Source organism: Arachis ipaensis, chromosome B3 (genome assembly GCF_059453495.1).
Source record: "Arachis ipaensis isolate K30076 ecotype BB chromosome B3, ASM5945349v1, whole genome shotgun sequence".
Taxonomy (NCBI): domain Eukaryota; kingdom Viridiplantae; phylum Streptophyta; class Magnoliopsida; order Fabales; family Fabaceae; genus Arachis; species Arachis ipaensis.
This window is the reverse complement of record NC_142438.1, coordinates 16,231,615-16,252,130: the sequence shown is the minus strand read 5'-3', so window position 1 is coordinate 16,252,130 and position 20,516 is coordinate 16,231,615. Positions and strand designations below refer to the sequence as shown.

At 36.6% G+C, this 20,516-nt stretch overlaps 2 protein-coding genes across 3 annotated transcripts; both read right to left on the bottom strand.

The window, feature by feature from the left end:
- Positions 1-2,266: 2,266 nt before the first annotated feature.
- LOC107629788 (importin subunit alpha-9) lies at positions 2,267-8,826 on the bottom strand. 2 transcript variants are annotated; one of them, XM_016332675.3, is made up of 11 exons: positions 8,572-8,826; positions 8,253-8,490; positions 7,883-8,036; positions 7,603-7,705; positions 7,128-7,312; positions 6,294-6,373; positions 4,101-4,251; positions 3,906-3,987; positions 3,745-3,803; positions 3,353-3,658; positions 2,267-2,593 (listed from the first exon to the last, which is right to left on the bottom strand). In XM_016332675.3, exons 1-11 carry the CDS (start codon positions 8,609-8,611, stop codon positions 2,426-2,428), a joined length of 1,566 nt encoding a protein of 521 aa, XP_016188161.1. In that variant the 5' UTR covers positions 8,612-8,826; the 3' UTR covers positions 2,267-2,425. The 2 variants fall into 2 exon arrangements, with proteins under 2 accessions (XP_016188161.1, XP_016188162.1); XM_016332676.3 differs by having other exon boundaries at positions 8,253-8,498; positions 8,572-8,725.
- A 4,271-nt stretch (positions 8,827-13,097) lies between these two features.
- Positions 13,098-14,232, bottom strand: LOC148569915 (uncharacterized). Its single transcript, XM_088506723.1, has 4 exons — positions 14,071-14,232; positions 13,897-13,983; positions 13,607-13,735; positions 13,098-13,247 (listed from the first exon to the last, which is right to left on the bottom strand). Exons 1-4 carry the CDS (start codon positions 14,230-14,232, stop codon positions 13,098-13,100), a joined length of 528 nt encoding a protein of 175 aa, XP_088362849.1.
- Positions 14,233-20,516: the final 6,284 nt, after the last annotated feature.

Genomic DNA, 20,516 nt, shown 5'->3' with positions numbered 1-20,516 from the left:
TATACGGACACCATTGCTATATATCCCACTAGTGCTTTTTTTCTTGGGATAATATCTTACGACAGCTTTAATTGATGATGAGGGAGAAAAATAACTTCTTGGGGGGTTGCAAAATCTAACAAAATCTTGTGTAATTATTATAGCTCATGAGTTATTTCATTGACTTGAGGAATGAACAATGGAACGACAACATGATATGAGTAAAGAACTTGGCAGCCCAATGTGAATTCGACAACAAAGCAATTAGCAAGAGAATATTTATACAGTAGTTGAAGATACGAGTTGGATGGTACTTAAATTTTATACTCCTTCCCCTTGTCATTTGGGGAGCAAAATGAGCAAACACAGATTTTTGAATTGTGATTGGATTCTTGTCTTCCCCTAGTTTGGCCCATTAGCATTACTATTATTAGATGTGTGATTTGCCAATATAAATTACAAATGCAGTGTTTTACTTATTGAGAAAGGTTATTGTTTTTAAACATTTATCTACTCGTACGGACAGTTAAACAGGCCGGCCTGACCATTAACATTTGATCCATTTAAATTTGTGAGTTAAATGGACTAGTTTGTTTAAATTCGTTTTATTCACTGATCCTAATTTTTTAACCTAAACTATTTACGACTAGTTTGATTGATTAAACGAGTGGTCTATTTATTTTTTTTATTTTAGCTTTTGAAAAATATTTTGACAAAAATATTACTTTTAGGTCAACAACCTTAAATAAATTGTGTTTTTTTTAGTTAATGGGTCAAATTTTTAGATTGAATCGAAATAAATGTTGGTCAAAAGTGTTAATATTTTTTTGAAAAATATATATATAAAGAAAATAAACCGCCCGTTTATCCCGCAGGTTAACCCATTTAACTCGTTATTTTTTTGGATTAATTAGACTCAATCCGTTTAATCCAAAATTTAAACGGAGTTAGACCCAATTTGGGTAAACAACTTAATTAAGTTACTTTTAAAAAAATAGTTTAAACAATAAATGCTTGTATTAAAAGTAACTTATAAATAAGTTATTTTGTGTTTGGTTTTTTAGTTCTAAAAATAATTATTTTAAGAGAAAAGTGATAAAAAGTTTTTTATTATGAGAGAAGTCATTTTTTTTAACTTCTCCTTAAACACCAAAATAGTTTTTTAAAAAGTTGCAATTTTGTTTTAAAAATTATACCAGACATTAATACTACATCTTTTCATAAGTTAAAAGTTAAAAAAAAATCAATTATGAATCTATCCAAACGGGTCCTTAATTTTAGAAGTAAAGTTTTCCCATTTAAACAAATAAATAGACTAACCCAATAAATTTAACCCCATTTTAATGGTCTTACTTGTATCTCATATTCACATCTTTATTATTTTATTGTATACTATAAATAACACAACTCTTTTTTGACAGTATTATAATAAGTAATCGATGTGGTTGAGTGACATTTTCATTTTTCTTTTGTAATCTACTAATCTGTTTCTCAAATTTGGGTATTAGATATGGAGTAATTATTATTATTATTAAGAAAGCCATATCATGATGTGATTTCAATATGTTTGAGCAAATATGCCTTCAATTAAAAAAAAAAAAGTATTTACAGTTTCCATACCTATTATGTCATATCAAGTATAACAATTTAAATTGAAGTTTAAACAAAATCATGATATTCAGTTTGATTTGCTGCTACTGTGAAGTTTATGGCTTTAAATATGAGTATATGACCATTGCAGATTTGCATTTTCTCATGTATTTTACATTTGCTTATGTTATGTTTTAGATATTCTCAATTCTCAACTTCTCTGTTTTCTAACAAATCATGTGGTTCATAAATCACATACATTACAATTACATACACCAAAAAGTAACATGGTACATTATCTTTTGGAAGTTGTACCAAAGTGATTGCCTAAGCTCTAAATTTTCTTTTAAGATTGGATTCTGATCTAAGCTAAGGAAGCAATAAAGTGTGTCTGTGTATGAATGTGTAAGGAATTTGATCTACTAAAGGACATTGACGTGGTTGAATTGGTTGATTTATAGGCTAAGAATAAGATAAAGCTTTTTGTGTTTAGACACCCAAAAAAAAAGAAATTCAATTACCACCTTTCAAAATTATTATTTAGGATAATTTGGAAAAATATCAATTGTTATAGTAACATCAGTATATCTTGCAAAATTAATAGCCTTTCCATCAAACTATAATATTTTTTCTTCTCATTAACGATAGAAGTATCCTTAAAAAATTATTTAAATTTTCTCAGAGAACAAATATTTACTCCAAATTAAGAGAGTTATTTCAAAAATGTTTCAAATTAACCCAGCCAAAAATTACAACTCACTAGTCTCTAGAGTTAATAACACTAATAAAATTTTACATTTTCATCTAAAATTGTGTGGGAGAAAGAGCACATTTATTACAATATCAAACAACTAAGTTACTGGTCATGAAGGCCATAGTCCTCTCCAAAGTACTTGTCAACAAGGGTATTTGCCATAGTTCTCAGTTGTTCATTTTCATGAAACTGAAATCTTTCCATTGCTTCAATCCCATCTTCTTCTTCTACAAGCTTTGGGCCCTTGCCATTTGGCATCCCTCTCAGGACCTGTTGTAAACACCAAAAACATCGTCAAGAAGGATGCATAGCTTGTGTTTTTGAAACTTGATCAATTATGAACAAAAGAGAAAAGTAAGTTGATAAATTGAACTTATTTCATAATAGCTTATTTATATATCTGCCTCTTTTTTTATTTTTCTTTTGGAAATTAGCTAATAAGCACCCTTTTTCTTTTAGTCTCTAATATTTAGATTAAGTTCTAATTTCATTTCTAACGGTTAACATGTTTTCTGATATGTAGTTTTCCTCTCTTCTGGGCAGTTTTCCCGCTCCCTTTATTGAAAAAAATGTCTTATTTTTGTTTCAAATGCTTTCTTTTCGTTTTTTTTTTTTTATTTTTAAAAAACATCGTTTTCCCTCTGTTAATATCTTATTCTTTCGCTTATTCTTCTATCAATTTCACTCTCAAATCACTAAAACTATAACTACAGCCACCACAATTATGATTGTTACCTAGACGATACTGGAGGAAAAAAAATATTTTTCAAAGAAAAAATTTAATTTTGACCAAAGGACTAAAATAGAACAAAATAAGGCATTTGGGACAAAAATAGTGTTTCAAATGTTAGTGCCGAAATTAAGACTTAACCCAAACGTTGAGACTAAAAGAGTACTCAACTCGTATAAAAATAGTAACTTGTGGAATGATTGTTATTGGTTATGGAAGGATTATTTATAATATTTAATATTTGATATTTTGGTGGAAAGTTATCATTAGTTATGCGAATGAATTAGCGGATTTCTTACCAGCTCTATGAATTGGAGTCCAAGCCTAGCAGCTTCAATATCAGCAGATCTAACCAAATCAATAAAACCTGGCAAGCATCCTTTTTCGACCAACAAAATCAGGTGCTCAAAGATCAGATCCGGCTTCGCATTACCTTTAGTAGGCGCGACACAAAGGTTCCCCAATACATAAGCAACCTCCTTTCTTATATCAAATGGAGCGGCAGAAAGAAGACGCAGCAGCAAAGGCACCGCCTCGCTTGAATATATCAACCGCTTGTGCTCAATGTCACCAGCGGCTATATTAGATAGCACCCAGGCTGCTTCCTGCATTTTGAAATTTAAGCTCTTATATCAAGAAGATAAACAAAAGAAGGAATAAGTTCATCAAATTGAAGATTAAAATTTTTTACCTTCTTTAAGACCCTGTGTTCGCTATTCATACATTTTACCAGGGCTTTTATGATATTATCTGAAAATATTATTACAAGATCAGATGCAAGAAATTATCCATATTTTGAACGAAAATGCACCAAGATTATCAAGTAAAGGGAGAACCAAGAAAATTACTAGCCTGTAATTTCTTGTCCAGGTGTCAGAATAACATAAATTGTATGGGAATCAGCAGCAATGAGATTACCTAAACTTCGCAAAACCTACAACGATTTTCCTTTGTTGTTAGAAAGACTTATCAGTGAAAATAACAATTGTGATTTGTATGTATTATTAGATGCTAATGCTAAAATGTTGTAGATGAAGAGGTCATTACTGGAATCAGTAATTGCAAGTTATTTGATGTTGCCAATCTGTGTACTAGCAATTGAAGCACGTCACTCTTCACCAGCAGACTCGTAGCTACATTCGAAAGTGCCGACAGATACACAACTACCCATGCTACTTCAGTTGCTAATTCATCATCCCTGGTGTCAATTAAAAACATGACTCGCATTACTTAGGACATCATTGCAAGCTGTACTGTTAAAAGAGTTAGAGCTTGCTACTAATCTAACACTTCCAAGAAATAAGCTTTGTGTTCACAGTACCAAAGGAGGTTGTGTTATAAGTCTATCACACTTCCAATTTCAACCCCACAAACTTACAGTAAGGTGAAGTTTATGATTATATTGATACTAGTTAAAGGCACACCGCATGTTTTTTTTTTACAGGTATATCATACAGAAACTCTAATCAACATATATAATAAATACTCTTATACAGAGAAAGAAAAGGCAGAACACATAGAAGGGTTTTCTTCCTTGAGAAAAGCAAATGCCTCTAAAGTCATCGATGGTTTCAGATTTAAATTGCCATCTAACACACACACAAGTGTGCATGCATGTGTTAAGTATCTAAGGAAAGTGGGGAACCACACCTTAAAAGCTAGCCGATAAGGTGGAAGAACTACTCTCCTTACATACAACATCAAGCATCCCGTACTACCCGATGTGGGATTTTGGGTACCCCATAATACCCAAGTCCCTAATAATACACCGCCCCTGGAGAGCCGATGTCCATGATGGCTTCACTCTATCAACATTGACCTAGTGGTAGCCACTTTGCTACCAGCTATCAGTATTCGGTATTCACCTTAATCCAACCTATAGGTAGCCCTTTCCATAACACCAACAACCAAGCTTTGATACCATTGTTAAGTATCTAAGAGAAGTGGGGAACCACACCTTAAAAACTAGCTGATAAGGAAGAAGAACCACTCTCCTTATATACAACAGCATGCATACACACACATGTGCATGACATGGTTAACATAAATTTTGCAAATTGGCAGATTTACAAAAAGGGCCAAGGATTTGGTACCGAGCACTGGTACCTGTCTGTTAAATATTTGCAAAATGTACCCCCCGGATCCTTTACTTAGAAATTATAATCCTGCTCCACTTTTTCCACTATTCACATTTGACCCAATTTCAATTCAACCTTAATGGAGGTTGTTCTTCCTTTTACCTATACAAATTAAATCCCAAATGGTTATACTAATTTCATGTAAGTTGAAACAGAGGTTCCATTCCTGACTTTTTGTTGTGTGATTAAAGAAGTCAATGTTGTCTGCAGATTTGTTCATATTGTAGTCTCCAAGAGAGAGGGAAATGGAAGAACAAAGATTAGCATGACAGAGAGAACATGTTCATGCAATGCATTTGTCAGCTGATTTTGTCATGCTAATTTTGTCTCCAACTCATTTAATCACTCAAACTCAGACAAAGAATTTGTACCAATCAAACAAATAGACACACATGTTTTCCTCATGACATGCATAACAGCTGAAACTCCCTTCATGTGATAATGCCCTTTTTACCAATTCAATAGATATCTAAAATATATAGCAATTAACATGTACTTGTTCTTTTGAAACATTTGAAATTACCAACACCAAATTTCAAATTATGAATGCAAACTAGAGCCAGAAAAGAGCTTGGACAAAGAAAAACCATTCAGGAGAAGAATGAAAGCCACCTAAAACGGTGATTCTCCTTTCTGGGAGGAATTCAGAAAGAGAAGTGAAGGTGATTCGCCCAGTATCCACGAAATGGGTTTGAAGGAAGAATGGTTCTGTTATTTGCTTCACCTAACAGTCGAAAAAAAGGGTGAATGAAGTTTTAATAAATATTTAAGGGGGGGTACCGGTGTCCCTCTCTAGATAGGGATACCAAATCATTGACCTACGAAGAGAGTTTGAGATGAATCACTTGAAATTTTGATTGTTAGTTTCATGCCTGTATTCTGTATATGTTTGGCAATATGTTTTCTGTTTATGATAAAAGAGAATTCTGCTGTGATTTTAGTGAAGTAAAAGCTAAATATCCTTAAAACTAGACTAAGATGTTCAACTGTGATTTAAACAATATGAACTCCTAGCATGTTGACCCAAAAATAGATAAATACAAAAGGAGACATGAGTTCTTAGCAATGATATAGAACCAAGTAAATCCAGAATAATACTCACGCTTTCTTCAAGTGTCGAACGATTGCATCCAATACTCCATCAACACGAATGAGTTCAGTTGCAGCTTTCGGTTCTGGACCCTGCACATAATCATACCAAAGTGATGTTAAAATTCCAAAAAAAAGAAAAAATTTGTCGCCACAACTATAGTTCAATTCAACAACAAAGATTTGTCCAGCTAGTGAGGTCAGCTAGATGGATTAAACAACTAAGCCTTGTCACTGCTACTACACTAGCATGTGCCATCATAACGAAAGCAGGGGACTGCAAAATATATTTTAGACAACACTGATCACATCACACAAGCTAACTATAAACAGTGAAGAATTACCATAACCAAAAAAAATTTATCCCACTAGGTGGTGTTAGCTACAACCTACAAGCATTAACTGCTGCTATAGTGTTCTATCTATCATAAATCATAATTTTAAACCATTTACAGTCAAACTGTTCTAGTCGTTTCTCTTATGTGTGAATTTTCCACTACATCTAGCTATTGGACTGCACTCCCCATCTGGGGCGCTCTTTACTTGGGCCTCTTTATATCTTCTCACATACCCAAACCACCTACAATAAGCACTACACAGTATTTCTTTCTAATGCGCTCATTCCTAATCCTATCCCTTCTAATATGTCGTCATGTTCAATGCAACATCCTCATCTCTACAACATTTAGCTTGTCATACTGCTAACTTTACTGCCCAACATACAATCCCATATCTTATAGCTGAGCAGTGAAATTTACCCTTTGGCTTTATACAATATAAACAAATCAGAGCACAAACAAATGTAATGCAATACAATATAAACTATAAAATTGATAAACTTTGACACCTTGATGAGGTTAGACAAAGCCCAGGCAGCTGTTCTAACAGTTGAACCTTTGTTTGGTAGCATCATTCTTGCAAGAGGTAGTAAAGCCCCTTGAGCAAGCAGAACATTCCTCAACTCTTCGCCTTCACCAGCTACATTTCCAAGAGCCCAAGCACACTGTTCGGCAACAGGTGATGAGCTCTTTTCTGCAGAACAGATCATTCATAAATACAAAAGGTAGAAGCAAATACTAAAATAATTAAAATAGGCTCAAAGTTCAAGTATGAATTTATCGCAAATGTTTAATATAGTTGCCAAAGTCCTGTGCATCCCATTCTTCCTAGTTCCTTTAGATCATAGACACTTTGCAATGTTATAACAATTTGAATTTGAGCTACTAGAATTCGTCTTAATCTTTCTATGCAGACATCAATGAAACAACTAATTCATTCATGGACATGCAAAATTAAACTCAAAGTGATCAGTGATCACTCACCCCCAAGATGAGCAATAAGCAAAGGTAAGGCAGGCAACAAAGCTTTTGTTTCTTCAGGATTCCCTGCAGCAATATTTGTAAGACACCAAGCCGCCTCCAGCAACTGAATAACACAATCACCAAAAAAGCGTAAGTGACTAGTAGTAACTTACGGTTCAGTATTGATACTATCTGCATAACATGCACAGTGCAGTACTGCTTTCTCAAGTTTCATGGATAGTAAAAGGCATTCATGGAAGCAACAGAAGATCATTCTAAAGGAGGAGACAAATCTTTAGACCTGTTCATCTGGAGACCCAAACGAAAGACACTGCACAAGTGCAGGTACCACGCCGGCTTTAATAGCAGACTCAACAGGCGGAAATTCAGACCTTGACAGCAGTCGCCTTAATTCTTGCAGGGCAACCACTCTTTTCTGCATTGCACCCTTCCCCCTATACATAGTCATAATGCATATGAGCCAAAGTTAATCAATATATGAACTTGCACATCACATGCTTGAAGCTTTATAAAGTTACTTCTTAGTGAGGAGAGTGAACAACAACATTCAATCACTCATTCAAAAACCTATCAAATCAAACCGAACTGGATAATTCTTGTTATTTAACTAACGCATAATATAACAAATAGATGAGTTCAGAGGACCAAACTGAAAAGCAACAGAAGATTTCAGCTTTTCGACGGCAAGGGAAGTTTGAGAGTCCAAAATAGATTGCTCTTCATCAATAATCATGTCACTATCAAGGGGAGCTTGGCCATCGCCGTCCCCGTCGCCACTGCCGCCAACGGGGACCCTACAGAGCCTCTTGGCACGCACAAGAGACTCCCTTCTTTCTTTGCCAATCGCCACCGCCTGTTGCCGTCTCCTGGTACCCGCAACAGTCCCAACTGAAACCCTAGATTATTGCAGTGTTCATAACTGAGATGAAATGAAAAGCATATGCATAACTATGCAAGGAAAAGTGTTACCTGAGGACTTAATAGGGCTTCTGGTAGTAGAATCCGCCATTGTTGCTTGGTTCCTTCACCAACTGAAGTAGTAGTATCTACTCGCCAGTCGCCACTGAGGCACTGAGCTTCCTTTTCTTTTTCCTTCTTCGTAGCTTGGGTTCGGTGTTAGGGATGAGTGGTGCAGTGCTAGTTCGAACCGGTTATTGAACCGGGGAAACTCCGAAACTAGAAACTAGCGGTATCATAGTCATTGGTAAATGGTCAATTTGAATTGGGAGGGCTCAAAATCGATCCAATTTAAATAAAATCGGATTAGGGAAAAGCTCTGGATACAAGCCATTAGGGCTTGTATGCTTTACAAGTTCATTAAGTAATAAAACAAAAAAATGCGCTGCTCCACATACGTTGTATACACGCGCTATATAAGATTCCGCGTATATCTAACTACCAAATTTAAAAGATTTGTTTCCTTCTTCGTTTTCGTTATTTTGAGATTTGGTTGTTCTTCTTCTCGCGCGTCTTCCCTCCTTCTTCTCCATCGTTCTTTTCCTCTCCTTTTCTCACTGGTATGTTCTTCGTTTACGTTACTTTCCTCTCTCTCTGCAACTCAAGCTTCGTTTTCTATTTTGATTTGTTGTTTTCTGAAATCAAAGTTTGAACTCGTTTTGAAGATAATGGATCATTCAACCTCAGATTGTCAACTGAATCCAGGCGAAGTGGATTATGAATTTGAATCTAACGAAGTTCCTGAGGTTTGATTTACATAGGATTAGTATGAATTTTCTTTCAGTAATTTGTATAGCATTGTGTAGTTGAAAAATTGCTGAACATTGACTGTGAAAGTAACACGTTAACATGAATTTGTCGATTCAATGTATTAGTTGTGATTAATTATCTGGAATTTATAGCAGACGCTCGGGTGTAGATCAATTTCATTTTGGGTGTATTTTTGCTAGAAGTGTGGGTGTATTTACACTTTACTGGTTTTTTGTTATTTTAATTGAGTTGTTGTTGTTCAGGTGTATTATATCAGACATGAGTGGGTGTGTTTTTAGTTTTTGACATGATGTATTCTACCGCCTGTGTATTTACAGTTTATGGCTTTAAAGGTCATTCTGTAGTTGAGTTGTTGCGGTTCGGGTGTATCATATTAGACATGATTGGGTGTATTTGAGTCATATCTATGGGTGTATTCACAGTTTCTGACATGGTGTATTGTGCAGCATCTCTCGGTTGTTGATAACGAGCTTGTTCCGAAGGTTGGAATGACCTTTACCACCCTTGAAGATGTTGGAAAATTTTACAGGAACTACGCCAAGGCTGCAGGTTTCTCTACAAGAGTTCGATGCACAAATAGGAAGGGAAACGAGATTAAGAATCAACTGATTACATGTAGCAGAGAGGAAAAATGGAAATCTAAAATATCTCCGACCGAGAAGACCAATTCGACAGCCGGTTTAAACTGTCCTGCAAGAATTTATATACACACATTGAAGGATGTTGGTGCTTGGATCATTTCAAAGGTTGTGCTGGATCATTCACACCCCTGCTGTCCAAGTAAAGCAGAGATGCTCAAACAACACAGGGAACTAAGCATGTCCATTCGTCGTACGATAGAGAATAACGAGGAGGCCGGTATCAGACCAAGCAAAACCTACCAATCATTTGTTGCGGCTGCCGGGGGTCACCGCGAGTTAAATTTTATCGAAAAGAACGTGAGGAATTACATTACCAGGGAAGTGCGGAATGTTTCCAAACAAGAAGATGCAAAGGAATTCGGGAAATATTTCTTAAGAATGAAAGAGAAGAATCCGAATTTCTTTTTTGAGCTCGAACTCGAGGAGGATCAATCGATTAAGCTCGCTTTTTGGGCCGATGCAAGAAGCAGAGCTGCCTTTGAGTATTTCGGAGACGTCATTTCATTCAACACCACCTACAATACAAACAGGTAACAAACTGCCCCTGTTTATGATGCTAAACTAATGTATTTTTACGAATCCGCAGCAGAGGTGTATACTGGCTGTTTCATTGGGTGTATACGAAGCATTTGTTGGGGGGTACCTAATGATTTTGCATTCTGGACTATGGTAATTTGTTTCAGGTATAATTTGGTCTGTGGTTCTTTTGTCGGGGTGAATCACCACGGTCAGTCAACACTTCTCGGATGCTCTTTGATGAAGAACGAAGAAATTGAATCATTCAAATGGTTATTTCAATGCTGGCTTCGTTGCATGGGAGGAAACGCTCCGAAAGGGTTTCTCACCGATCAGTGCGCATCAATGAAAAGGGCTTTAGAGGCCTGTATGCCAACGACAGTTCACCGTTGGTGTATTTGGCACATCATGAAGAAGATTCCAAGCAAATTAAACGGGTACAAGGGACATGCCGATATTGAACAAGAAATGAGCCAAGTTGTTTGGAACTCTCATAGCAAAGACTCATTCGATAGGAATTGGAATGATTTTCTGCTGAATTTTGGTCTTGCGGACAACAAGTGGCTTTCAGGTAATGTCTTTTTAAAATCTGCAGCAGAGGTGTAAATTGCATGTTCCCTCGGGTGTATTTATAGTCTGTGTTTGGGTGTATTATGCAGATCTGTACGAAGACCGTCACATATGGGTTCCTATCTATCTGGATCACCACTTATGGGCAGGGATGAGAAGCACACAAAGGAGCGAGAGCATGCATTCATTTTTTAACAAGTATATCACCCGGAACAGCTCGCTTATTTAGTTCGTCAAACAATACGATAATTGCCTCGGAAGCAGGGAGCAAGCAGAGAGAGAATCAGATGCTGCAGATTTTTATACGGTCATACCGTGTGCAACCAAATCCTCCATTGAAGCTCAGTTTCAAGATGCGTACACTCATGCAAAGTTTAGGGAAGTCCAAGCGCAATTCAGAGGAAAGGCGAATTGCATCACCAGATTAAAGAATTCTGCTCTAGGCTATTCAGTATACGAAGTCGGAGAGCAAGTTTCCAGCTCAATATTCAACAAGTTCGTGGTTACTTACGACTCAGTTGCAGCCGAGGTAAAATGCCAATGCTTATTATTCGAGTTGAGAGGGATATTGTGCCGTCACGCACTAAGCGTGTTAAGCTTCGAACAAGTAAGCCAAGTGTCACCTAGATATATACTGGAACGATGGAGTAAGAAGGTAAAGAGGCGACACACACACATCAAGAGCAGCCACGACGAGCCACTAATGGAGCCAAGAAGCAAGAGGTTTGACCAATTGGTTTTTCGTTCGCAAAATATTTGCAAATTTGCATCCGAATCGGAGGAGCTGACTGCAATTCTGCACCGTGCGTACGATAACGTCATGGCCGAGATGGAATCATTAAAAGCCAAAAGGAAGGGGACATCTTCTTTATCCCAAGAAGACGCCAACTTGGAATCCGTTAACGAGCTTCAAAGCCCGCCAAGGATTCGAACAAGAGGACATCCAAAAAATAGGCTAGGTTCAAAGTTGGACAAACAGATTGCAAATGCCACAAAGAAGAAGAAGACGAAAGTTTTAAGCGAGGTAAAAGTAATGTTCTTTAAATTTGTGGCGATTGAGTTTATTTTTCTCGTTAATAGTTTAGCTAATGTGTGAGTGTTATATTCAGATAAACCTGTTTGATGCTGCATCAGCGGTGCATTCAAATTCCAGCCAATATCAAGGACACGTTATGAATTATCAGTTCAGGGTACCAGCAGCAGGGGATAACTCTTTGGGTGTATAGTTTTAGAGAATATGGGTGTAAAAGCACTGTTCTTTTGGGTGTATTTTTGTTCATTGACAATTTACATATAGATACATATATAGATACATATAGAACAAAAGCTGTAAAAATTCGCAGGTTATGGGTGTATATTTGATTTGATGTTTTTCTTCATATTTTAGTACTTGTAATTCATACATTTTGAATACAGCACAGACAGTTTGGGTGTATATTTTATGCAATCTTGGGTGTATTATTAGACCTGCGTTGGGTGTAACAGTTTATAATTTGCGTTTATATATGCCTTGATTTTTTCCTTCATATTTTACCACGTGTAATACAGCTTTTGAATACAGCACAGATAGTTTAACTATGGAAAAAAATATACATGGAATAGAAGTTGTTGATAAATGGCAAATATTTACAGCATTTGTTCAATTTACAAATATTTACGCAGTTTCTATATCAGCAGAATTTATCTGATAAAACGGACTCAATAATACAGAGGATGGCTTCGACAGCCTTATAGCATTACTCTCTCTAATTGTCCGATCTCTCTCTTTATTCATCTCACTGAATAGTATCCGCGAAGCATACTCCACTCTATAGTGGTCCACCTCCTCCTACAATTAAAAAGTATATTCTGTTTAAACAGCAATATTAATTCAGTAAAGTAATACAGAGTTATATAGTTCTAAAGACAGTTACCTGTGGCCAATTATCCCATTCATACTTCCCGTTTTTAATGTTTTCCGGCTCAATTAACTCCATCCACTTCATAACGTAGATAGCGCAGTCATAGCTAAAAACGAAGAAAATAAATTACAAATCTCATTTACGAAAGTTTAATATTCAGAGTCACAAATTTATACCTTGATTTTTGGTCTGATATTTTAACATATGATGATTTAATTTCCTTCTCCTTCTCGCCTTTCTTTAGAGGTTCCCCGCCGGCATATGTTATCAATCTTGAAAATACATATCCCTTAAATACCAAAATAAATCAGTAATACACCCGAATGAATGCACAAGATACACCCAACTGGATGGACAATATACACCCAACACAACTAACGAAATAGACCTAAATATTAAAGTAAAGAAGACAGAGGCAACTTACAGTGAATTTATTAACCTTCTTTCTCTCTTCGCCGGGAGCTTTTTTGTGTAGCGGGTCAAGTATATGACATCTCCGCTTCGTTGTATCTATCAGCCATAACCACCAATGCCCCGAGTAGCAAACAGGTGCAAAAATCTGAAGGATTGCCACATTTCAATAGTGTGTTATTTTATTTGGCATATAAGTAAAGAAGCGTACTAACAAATTTAGCAAATGAAACTTACATATGGATGCGAAGTTAATTTTTTTGCATCTATGAAGGGAATAAAACTCGGGTAGTCTTCCACCCTGAATTCCTTATTCGTTTTCGGTGATATGAATTCCCCGTTTGGGTGATCCGAAAGTGCCATGTTCTGCAAGAATTGCGAAACAAGAAATAAAATACTGAAAATACACCCAAGTGAATACTTTAAATACACCCAAATGACTACACAACTTACACCCAATTGAACGTAAAAAATACACCCAAATCAATACAGAAAATACACCCAAAGTTTGTAGAAGTAACACTTACCACAATATCGGGGGGGAGACAGTATATTTGTTCTTGAAACCTCTTTTCATTTTTCTGGTTGAGGATGAGGCAGATGGCAGATACAATCTAGAAATATATGCCGAAATCAATTTTACATTAATAAACATTGCAGTTGACTTTGGTGTAAAAACATTAATGTTATTCTAATATTACGCCAGATTCTATATCACTTTTTGCCTGGAGGGATGCAAGGTGCATTCTAATCAAAAGGTGTTCATCTTGGGCAATTAGAGTGCACATGTGCTCATACTCGTTAGTATTGCCATCTGCATCTTCCTTCAGTCGCGTCCCCCAGATGTAGCACTTTTGTTTCATATCATCCGTAATCTGATTTATTTCCCCAGGAGTTTCAAACTTCCCAGAACTTTCCCCCCAGTCTCCCTTTGAATTTGTGGACTTTTGTTTTTTCCCTTCGCCGCACTGCTTGCTATTTTTTGGACCAAATCGTCTAATTGTTCTATCAAATTTGCAGCTTTTGGAGATTTTGCCCTTTCTGTCTCCTGCGTTGATGCTCCCTCCTGGCTTGAATCAGTCAATCCAAGACACACCAAAATCTGAAATAGACACCCCACCAAGACATACCCCTCTGCAGCAGATTTATCAACGTTTTCCCTTAGCCATTCTTCTAGTTCGTCACTTGATATTTCATATCTCTCACTACATTCATAAAAGAAGATGTTAACAAAAATAATTACGATGATAGACGGTAATATAGCTTACGAGGTACTGTACCCATCAAAGTATTGATCTTCTTCAGGAGGTGAATCTTCCACAACAACTTTTTTCTTTTTTGGTTGTGTTCTGGGTGGAAAAAAAGAGTACCAATCAGAAATAAAAAATTAATTTTATCACAGAATATTATTCAAAGAAGTGCTTACTTTTTTGGTGATGTTTTTGTCTTTTTCTTTTTCTTTTCCTTCTCCACCGGTGATGATTCTTCGCTCCTATAAGTTAATAAGAGACACTTCAGTTAATACACGAAATCTTTATAATGAAGCCAAAAGAAAGGAGCAATAATTTCAGGACATTACTCATCACTTGATTCAGATTCAGATTCAGAATCAGAATCTGACTCCTCTTGACTCTTCTTTCTTTTTCTAGAGTCTATTCTGGAAGGCAAACAATCATTATTTAGAACATACTAAAAAATACACCCAAATGAATGCACAAGATACACCCAACTGAATATACAATATACACCCAACACAGCAAACGAAACACACCCAGCTTAATAAACTACATACACCCAACGTGATCAACAAAATACATCCAACTCGAAAAAGAAATTACACCCAAGTATGGTACTTACTTTTTCCCCTTTTTGATGCGGTGTTTTCTTCCTGAATCCTCAGAGTCTTCTTGAGTCTCAGACTCAGAGGTAGAAGTGTCACTGTTAGTAGTTGTTTCTGTCTCCGAAGACGATGTTGAACTCGTCTTCCTTTTTTTTGTTTTTTTTATTTCTTGTTTTTTTTCTTTTTTTTCTTTTTTTTTTCATTTTTTCTCTTGCTCTTGTCTCCGCCATCTTCACAATCCCCTGAAACATTAGATATTTTAGCTAGCAGCATTTAGGTAAATAAAATACAACCAACATATTATGTTTACTTACCAAAATTTTCTCTCTTTCTGCAGTCATTCTTTCCACCAACTGCTCCTTAGTCCAGTTGGCAATCCAGGGCTTTGGTGGTCTTTCAGCCCTCTTCTTGCCTTTGTTTTTTGAAAGATGAAAGTAAATTATCATCCGGGCGAAGAGGCAGCCATCAATTGCCTTCTTCTTTTTCTCCTTGTAGTCTGTGATGCCCTTGACCATGAAGGTCAAAACATGCCCCCCCCAGTTTCTCTCCGATATGCCGTCCATCTTAAAAATTGGGGCCAAGTGCACAGGCGATATTTTGTTTATCGTCGTTGGCAAAAGGAACGCCATCTGTATATAGAGGATGAATATCCTCTTGAACATCAGGCGTTCCTCTTCGTTGCCAACGCCGATTTCCATCATCTCATCGGTAAGACTTTTGAGGGTTTTACCCTGGAATCTTCTAAAAATTATTTTGTCATCATCAGAAAGTTTCTTATACTCAACTTTCTCAGGAAATAGATCTCCTACAAAAAGGAAAACAAAAAAGTATCCAAGTCGGTTCAAATACACCCAATCATCAACTTAAATACACCCAAGCATCAACTTAATATACACCTATAATTTTAAGCTAGTTACCTGTTGCATTGATGCCAAGCGCATCACCTATTGTTTTTGGTGTTATTTTGAAAGAACCATATCCTGTTTTCAGTCTGTTCTCCCCAAGTTTGAAGTTGTTTGCCAATATCAAGCAACATTACAATGTCAAGCAGTATACACCCCCCAATCTACGGAATATACCCCCAAAGATCAGTTACCAGAAGATCTAGAACAACAAGAATAACAGGAGAACTTAGAACAACAACGTAGAAGAACAGTGTAACAAAGAAGCAAGAATAACAGTAAACCCTAGAACAACGACGTAGAAGAAAAGTAAAACCTAGTTCGTAATCTGGAAAATATACAGGAATCTTAATGAACTTACCTTGAGTATTGTTGCTTTGTTTTCTCTTCAGATTCTTGATGAAGAGTTTGATGGTGTGTTGATGGAGGTTTCGAAGGTTAGCGACGACTTGTATATTTTGAACTTCGATTTTTGCTCAAAAACGGAAGGGTTGCTTTGTATTCGAATCGGTTTGAGAAGTGGAAGAAGTGGAAGAGTTTGCCATTACTCGTAGGATACGTAACCGTTTGAGTGTTGAGCGCGTGAATGTGACGCTCCATGTAATCCCTCTTCATGCGCGTGAGTTGTATTTGGGCTGGGCCAACTTGTAAGCTTGTAAGCTTGTATGTGTAGCAGGCCCGAATCGATTAATCGAATCGAACTAAAAAAAATGACGTTTTGTAATTTCTGTTTTGGTTCGATTCAATTTTTAATTCCGCTAAGAAAAATCCTAACCAAATCGAACTAAACAGATATTTAATGGAAACTCTGAATTTTAACCACTTCAGGTCTCAGGCCCAAGCCAAATGACCTAACCCATCTCCTTCTTCTCTTTTCGGTCTTCACACTTCACATTCACAGCGTCGTTTCACTCTCTCCCATTCTCCCACTTCCTCTCACTCTCTCACTCTCTCACTCTCTCACAATGACAAAATCATCACTCATCTCCGTTGTAACACCTTAACTTTTAGCACTTCATAATCATACTAAAAGCTTAAGGCGTTACTTACCTTTAAACCTTTTTATCTTTTACTATCTTCATTTAATATTGAGTCTTTGTAAATACGAACCGAAATTTTATTTCAGAAAGCAAAAAGTCTGTACCTTAGACCATTTAGTCGCAAAAATATTTATATTCACATAGCATTATATATATAGACTTATTCAAATATTTTTAAATACAAGTCCTACTCCCCTAAAACCAAAGCAATAAACGACGAGAGGAAAATAAATTCTAACAATTTAACTTGTGAACATAATCTTCTATACTCCTATAATTCCACACTAAACCTTCACACCTATAGCTGAAAGAGGTGGAAATAAGGGGGAAAAACTGGAGAGTTTTTAGTAGGGTCGGGGTGTATAGTTATCTTCATTTTGCTATTATTAGCCAACCGCAACTAACATCAGAACACATACAAGCATAAATAATAAAAGAACATAGAAGTCAATCAGTCATGCGGCACACACACACAATCACAGAGTTACATAGCACAGAGATATGCGCAAACAGGTATGATGCATGCCTTTTCTACTGGCCGTGAGCTCACGTGTCGGTTACTTTGCCAGAATCCGACACACCCGATAGCTAATCCAGATATCGTCCTCTTGAAAATCGGTGGGCGATACACCACCACAAATCCCACCTAACGGGCGGTACACCACCATGAACCCCATCATTGCGAGCGATACACCACCACAAACCTCGCAAGATCTTCAATTGGAAAAATAATACATACGTGGGCGGTAAATAACCACGATCCCCACAAACACTTCCACAATCCGTGGGCGGTAAACCACCATGATCCCCACGAAGCATTTTTTTTTTTAAATATGTGGGCGGTAAACCACAACGAACCCCACATACGTCTCGACATTGGGCAAGCGGTACATCGCCACGATCCTTGCCAGGTCCTAGCTCAAATTCAAAACCACAATCTTTTAAAATCTTGACCTGGAGTAAGAGGGACTAAGCCACAACCCTTGCATACTACCCATGTCTTTTCAAATATCAAAATCTCTCTTTAAACAATAATTCAAATCCATTTCTTTTTCATCAAACTCCTTTTCTTTTCTTGATAAATCGAATTCAAACATAATACTTTTCTCGATAAAACTCAGAACATAATCATTTCTTTAATAATTCAAAATTAGCTAATATAATTCTTAAAGCTTTTGAAAATTCATTGACTCCCAAAATATTCAAAATACCCCCAACTGACTGTTCATACATAATTAAATCAAAATCTCAAGCAAACAACAATAATTCAACATAAACTCATTCAAACTCAAACAATAATTAATCAAACCAACATTCACTTATCATATTCATATTTAATTATTATAAAATTACCAAACCCTACCTCCGTGCAGAAATCACAACAACGAAAACTCCAAAGAAATATTTTGATCGAGCTGCTGAAGAAGAAAACGTTAGAAGTCATATGTGCCTCCTAGAACTCCAATTGGCCTTAGTCAAAGGGAAGAGGAGCTACATCACCGTCAACTTCTACCGAACAAAAGTAACACCAACGTGTAGAGGAGGAGGATATGAACACTTTTACCGGATTAGATTTTTTATTGGAGTTACAGATCTCTAGAAATCGAACACCAAAAGTTTACGGTGCCATGAAATTCTCTTTCTTTTTCTCTCACGGTTTCTTTCTTCCTTTTTCACAAGGAATATTTCGGTCATGCATGAAGGGAAGAGAATGATTAATGATGATTAAGGTGATTAAGTGACATGTAGGTGGGTTAGGTGTCACTTAATAAGACTGTTGAGTCGGCTATTCAAATTATAAATATCTTAAATGAATAACTATAAAAATCGGATATATTAAAACACAAGTAATAATATATATGAGTTACTAATATAAATGACATTAACAACATAACGATAAAAGATATATGGTGAAGCATTAGCAAAGCTAAGTTCACCGAAGAATACCGATATTTACTCATATCGGTGAATATCTAGCTCGATAATAATATTATTAGCTAAACTTTATTTTTAAATTAATATATATATATATATATATATATATATAATTTTTATTATTTATAAATTACTAAAGTTATATTTTTTATTATGTAAAATATTTCATCATAATAAAAATATATATAAGAATATGAATTTAATTAAACTCAAATAGTCATAAAATTAATTTAATTATTTTTAATAAAATAATTTCTAAAAATAAGGAAATCCAATTAATAAAATAAATTATAACTTATTTATATTTAGATTTTAAAAAATGTGGGTCGTTACATCCACCGTCGATGCCACCCCACAGGCCATAGTACCCTGACTCATGTGCGTCATGCGGCAGCACAACCCAGTCCTCTCTCTCGTAACACTTCTCTCTCAGTCCTCCTCTACGACACCACGCACTAGTTGCTGCCGTCATCCCCCACGCACAGACGCACTCTCCTCTCTCAGTCATAGACTCAGTCCTCTACTCCTTTTTGTTGTCGACGTTCAGCCTCCAATCGTCGTCTTCTCAAATTGTAGCTAGGCATGATAATTTTTCTCGGCAGGGTGGGTATCTGCGATAAATTACCTGCCAGAGGATGAATATAGGAAAAATTTTACACCTATGAAGACGGGAGATGAGGACCCGTTTATTAAACGGGGCGGGGCGGGGAACGAAGTACCCGCTCCGTGAGTACCTGTGTAATACTCATATATATAGGACAAATGGTAAAATCTCAATATCCACCGAAAGAAACTATAGAATTACAGGTAGTCCAAAAGCAACCGGTCTGAGGTTACAGTAGACCGAGCAGTGATAATCTATTGCATCATGCTTAGTAAAGAGGTAGAGGTGCATCAGGTGATTCCTCAGGAGCTCTACGCATAGTGGCAAAGGCCTCCACCTCGGCAAGATTGGCCTTCTCTCACCTCATCTTTCGCATGTGTGAGACAGCCCAAGTTCGCATTGATGGAGATACCCCTATTGAAGTCGATAGACCAATTACTAGGATGGGTATGGAGTACGCTAGAGAGCATGGGCATACACCACCACAGGAGCCAGTTCTACCTCCTTAGCAGGAGCTTCTGAAGATGCCTCAGGGATTCTATTTCCCTCCCCGTGACTACTGGGACCAGTTGACCACATTCATATGGGAGCTGACATCCTATGTTGATCAGCTGAGGATTGAACATCACGACCATTCAACTCTCCTCTATCAACTAGTGGAGGAGCAGCGCAGGCAGGGGCGCGACATAGAGGAGCTGAAGCGCTAGAAAGAAAACAGTAATGATCATAGTCAATCACTTGACCAACCAGCGACTTCATTACAAGCTAAACAATTAGCCATTAAACCTTTGACAATGTCCCAAGTTGTTAAGAGTGAAAAATTATC

Excerpts from the sequence above, each read along its gene's own strand:
- LOC107629788 (XM_016332675.3), bottom strand. The coding sequence starts at position 8,611 with ATGGCGGATTCTACTACCAGAAGCCCTATTAAGTCCTCAG. Across the intron at positions 4,252-6,293 it reads GTTCGACACTTGAAGAAAGC|GGATGATGAATTAGCAACTG; the intron begins GTGAGTATTATT and ends AATTGACACCAG. Across the intron at positions 3,988-4,100 it reads ACTTGCAATTACTGATTCCA|GTTTTGCGAAGTTTAGGTAA; the intron begins GTAATGACCTCT and ends AAATCGTTGTAG.
- LOC148569915 (XM_088506723.1), bottom strand. The coding sequence starts at position 14,232 with ATGAAACAAAAGTGCTACATCTGGGGGACGCGACTGAAGGAAGATGCA. Across the intron at positions 13,984-14,070 it reads AAAGTGATATAGAATCTGGC|ATTGTATCTGCCATCTGCCT; the intron begins GTAATATTAGAA and ends ATATATTTCTAG. Across the intron at positions 13,248-13,606 it reads AATTAACTTCGCATCCATAT|GGATATGTATTTTCAAGATT; the intron begins GTAAGTTTCATT and ends TTGGTATTTAAG.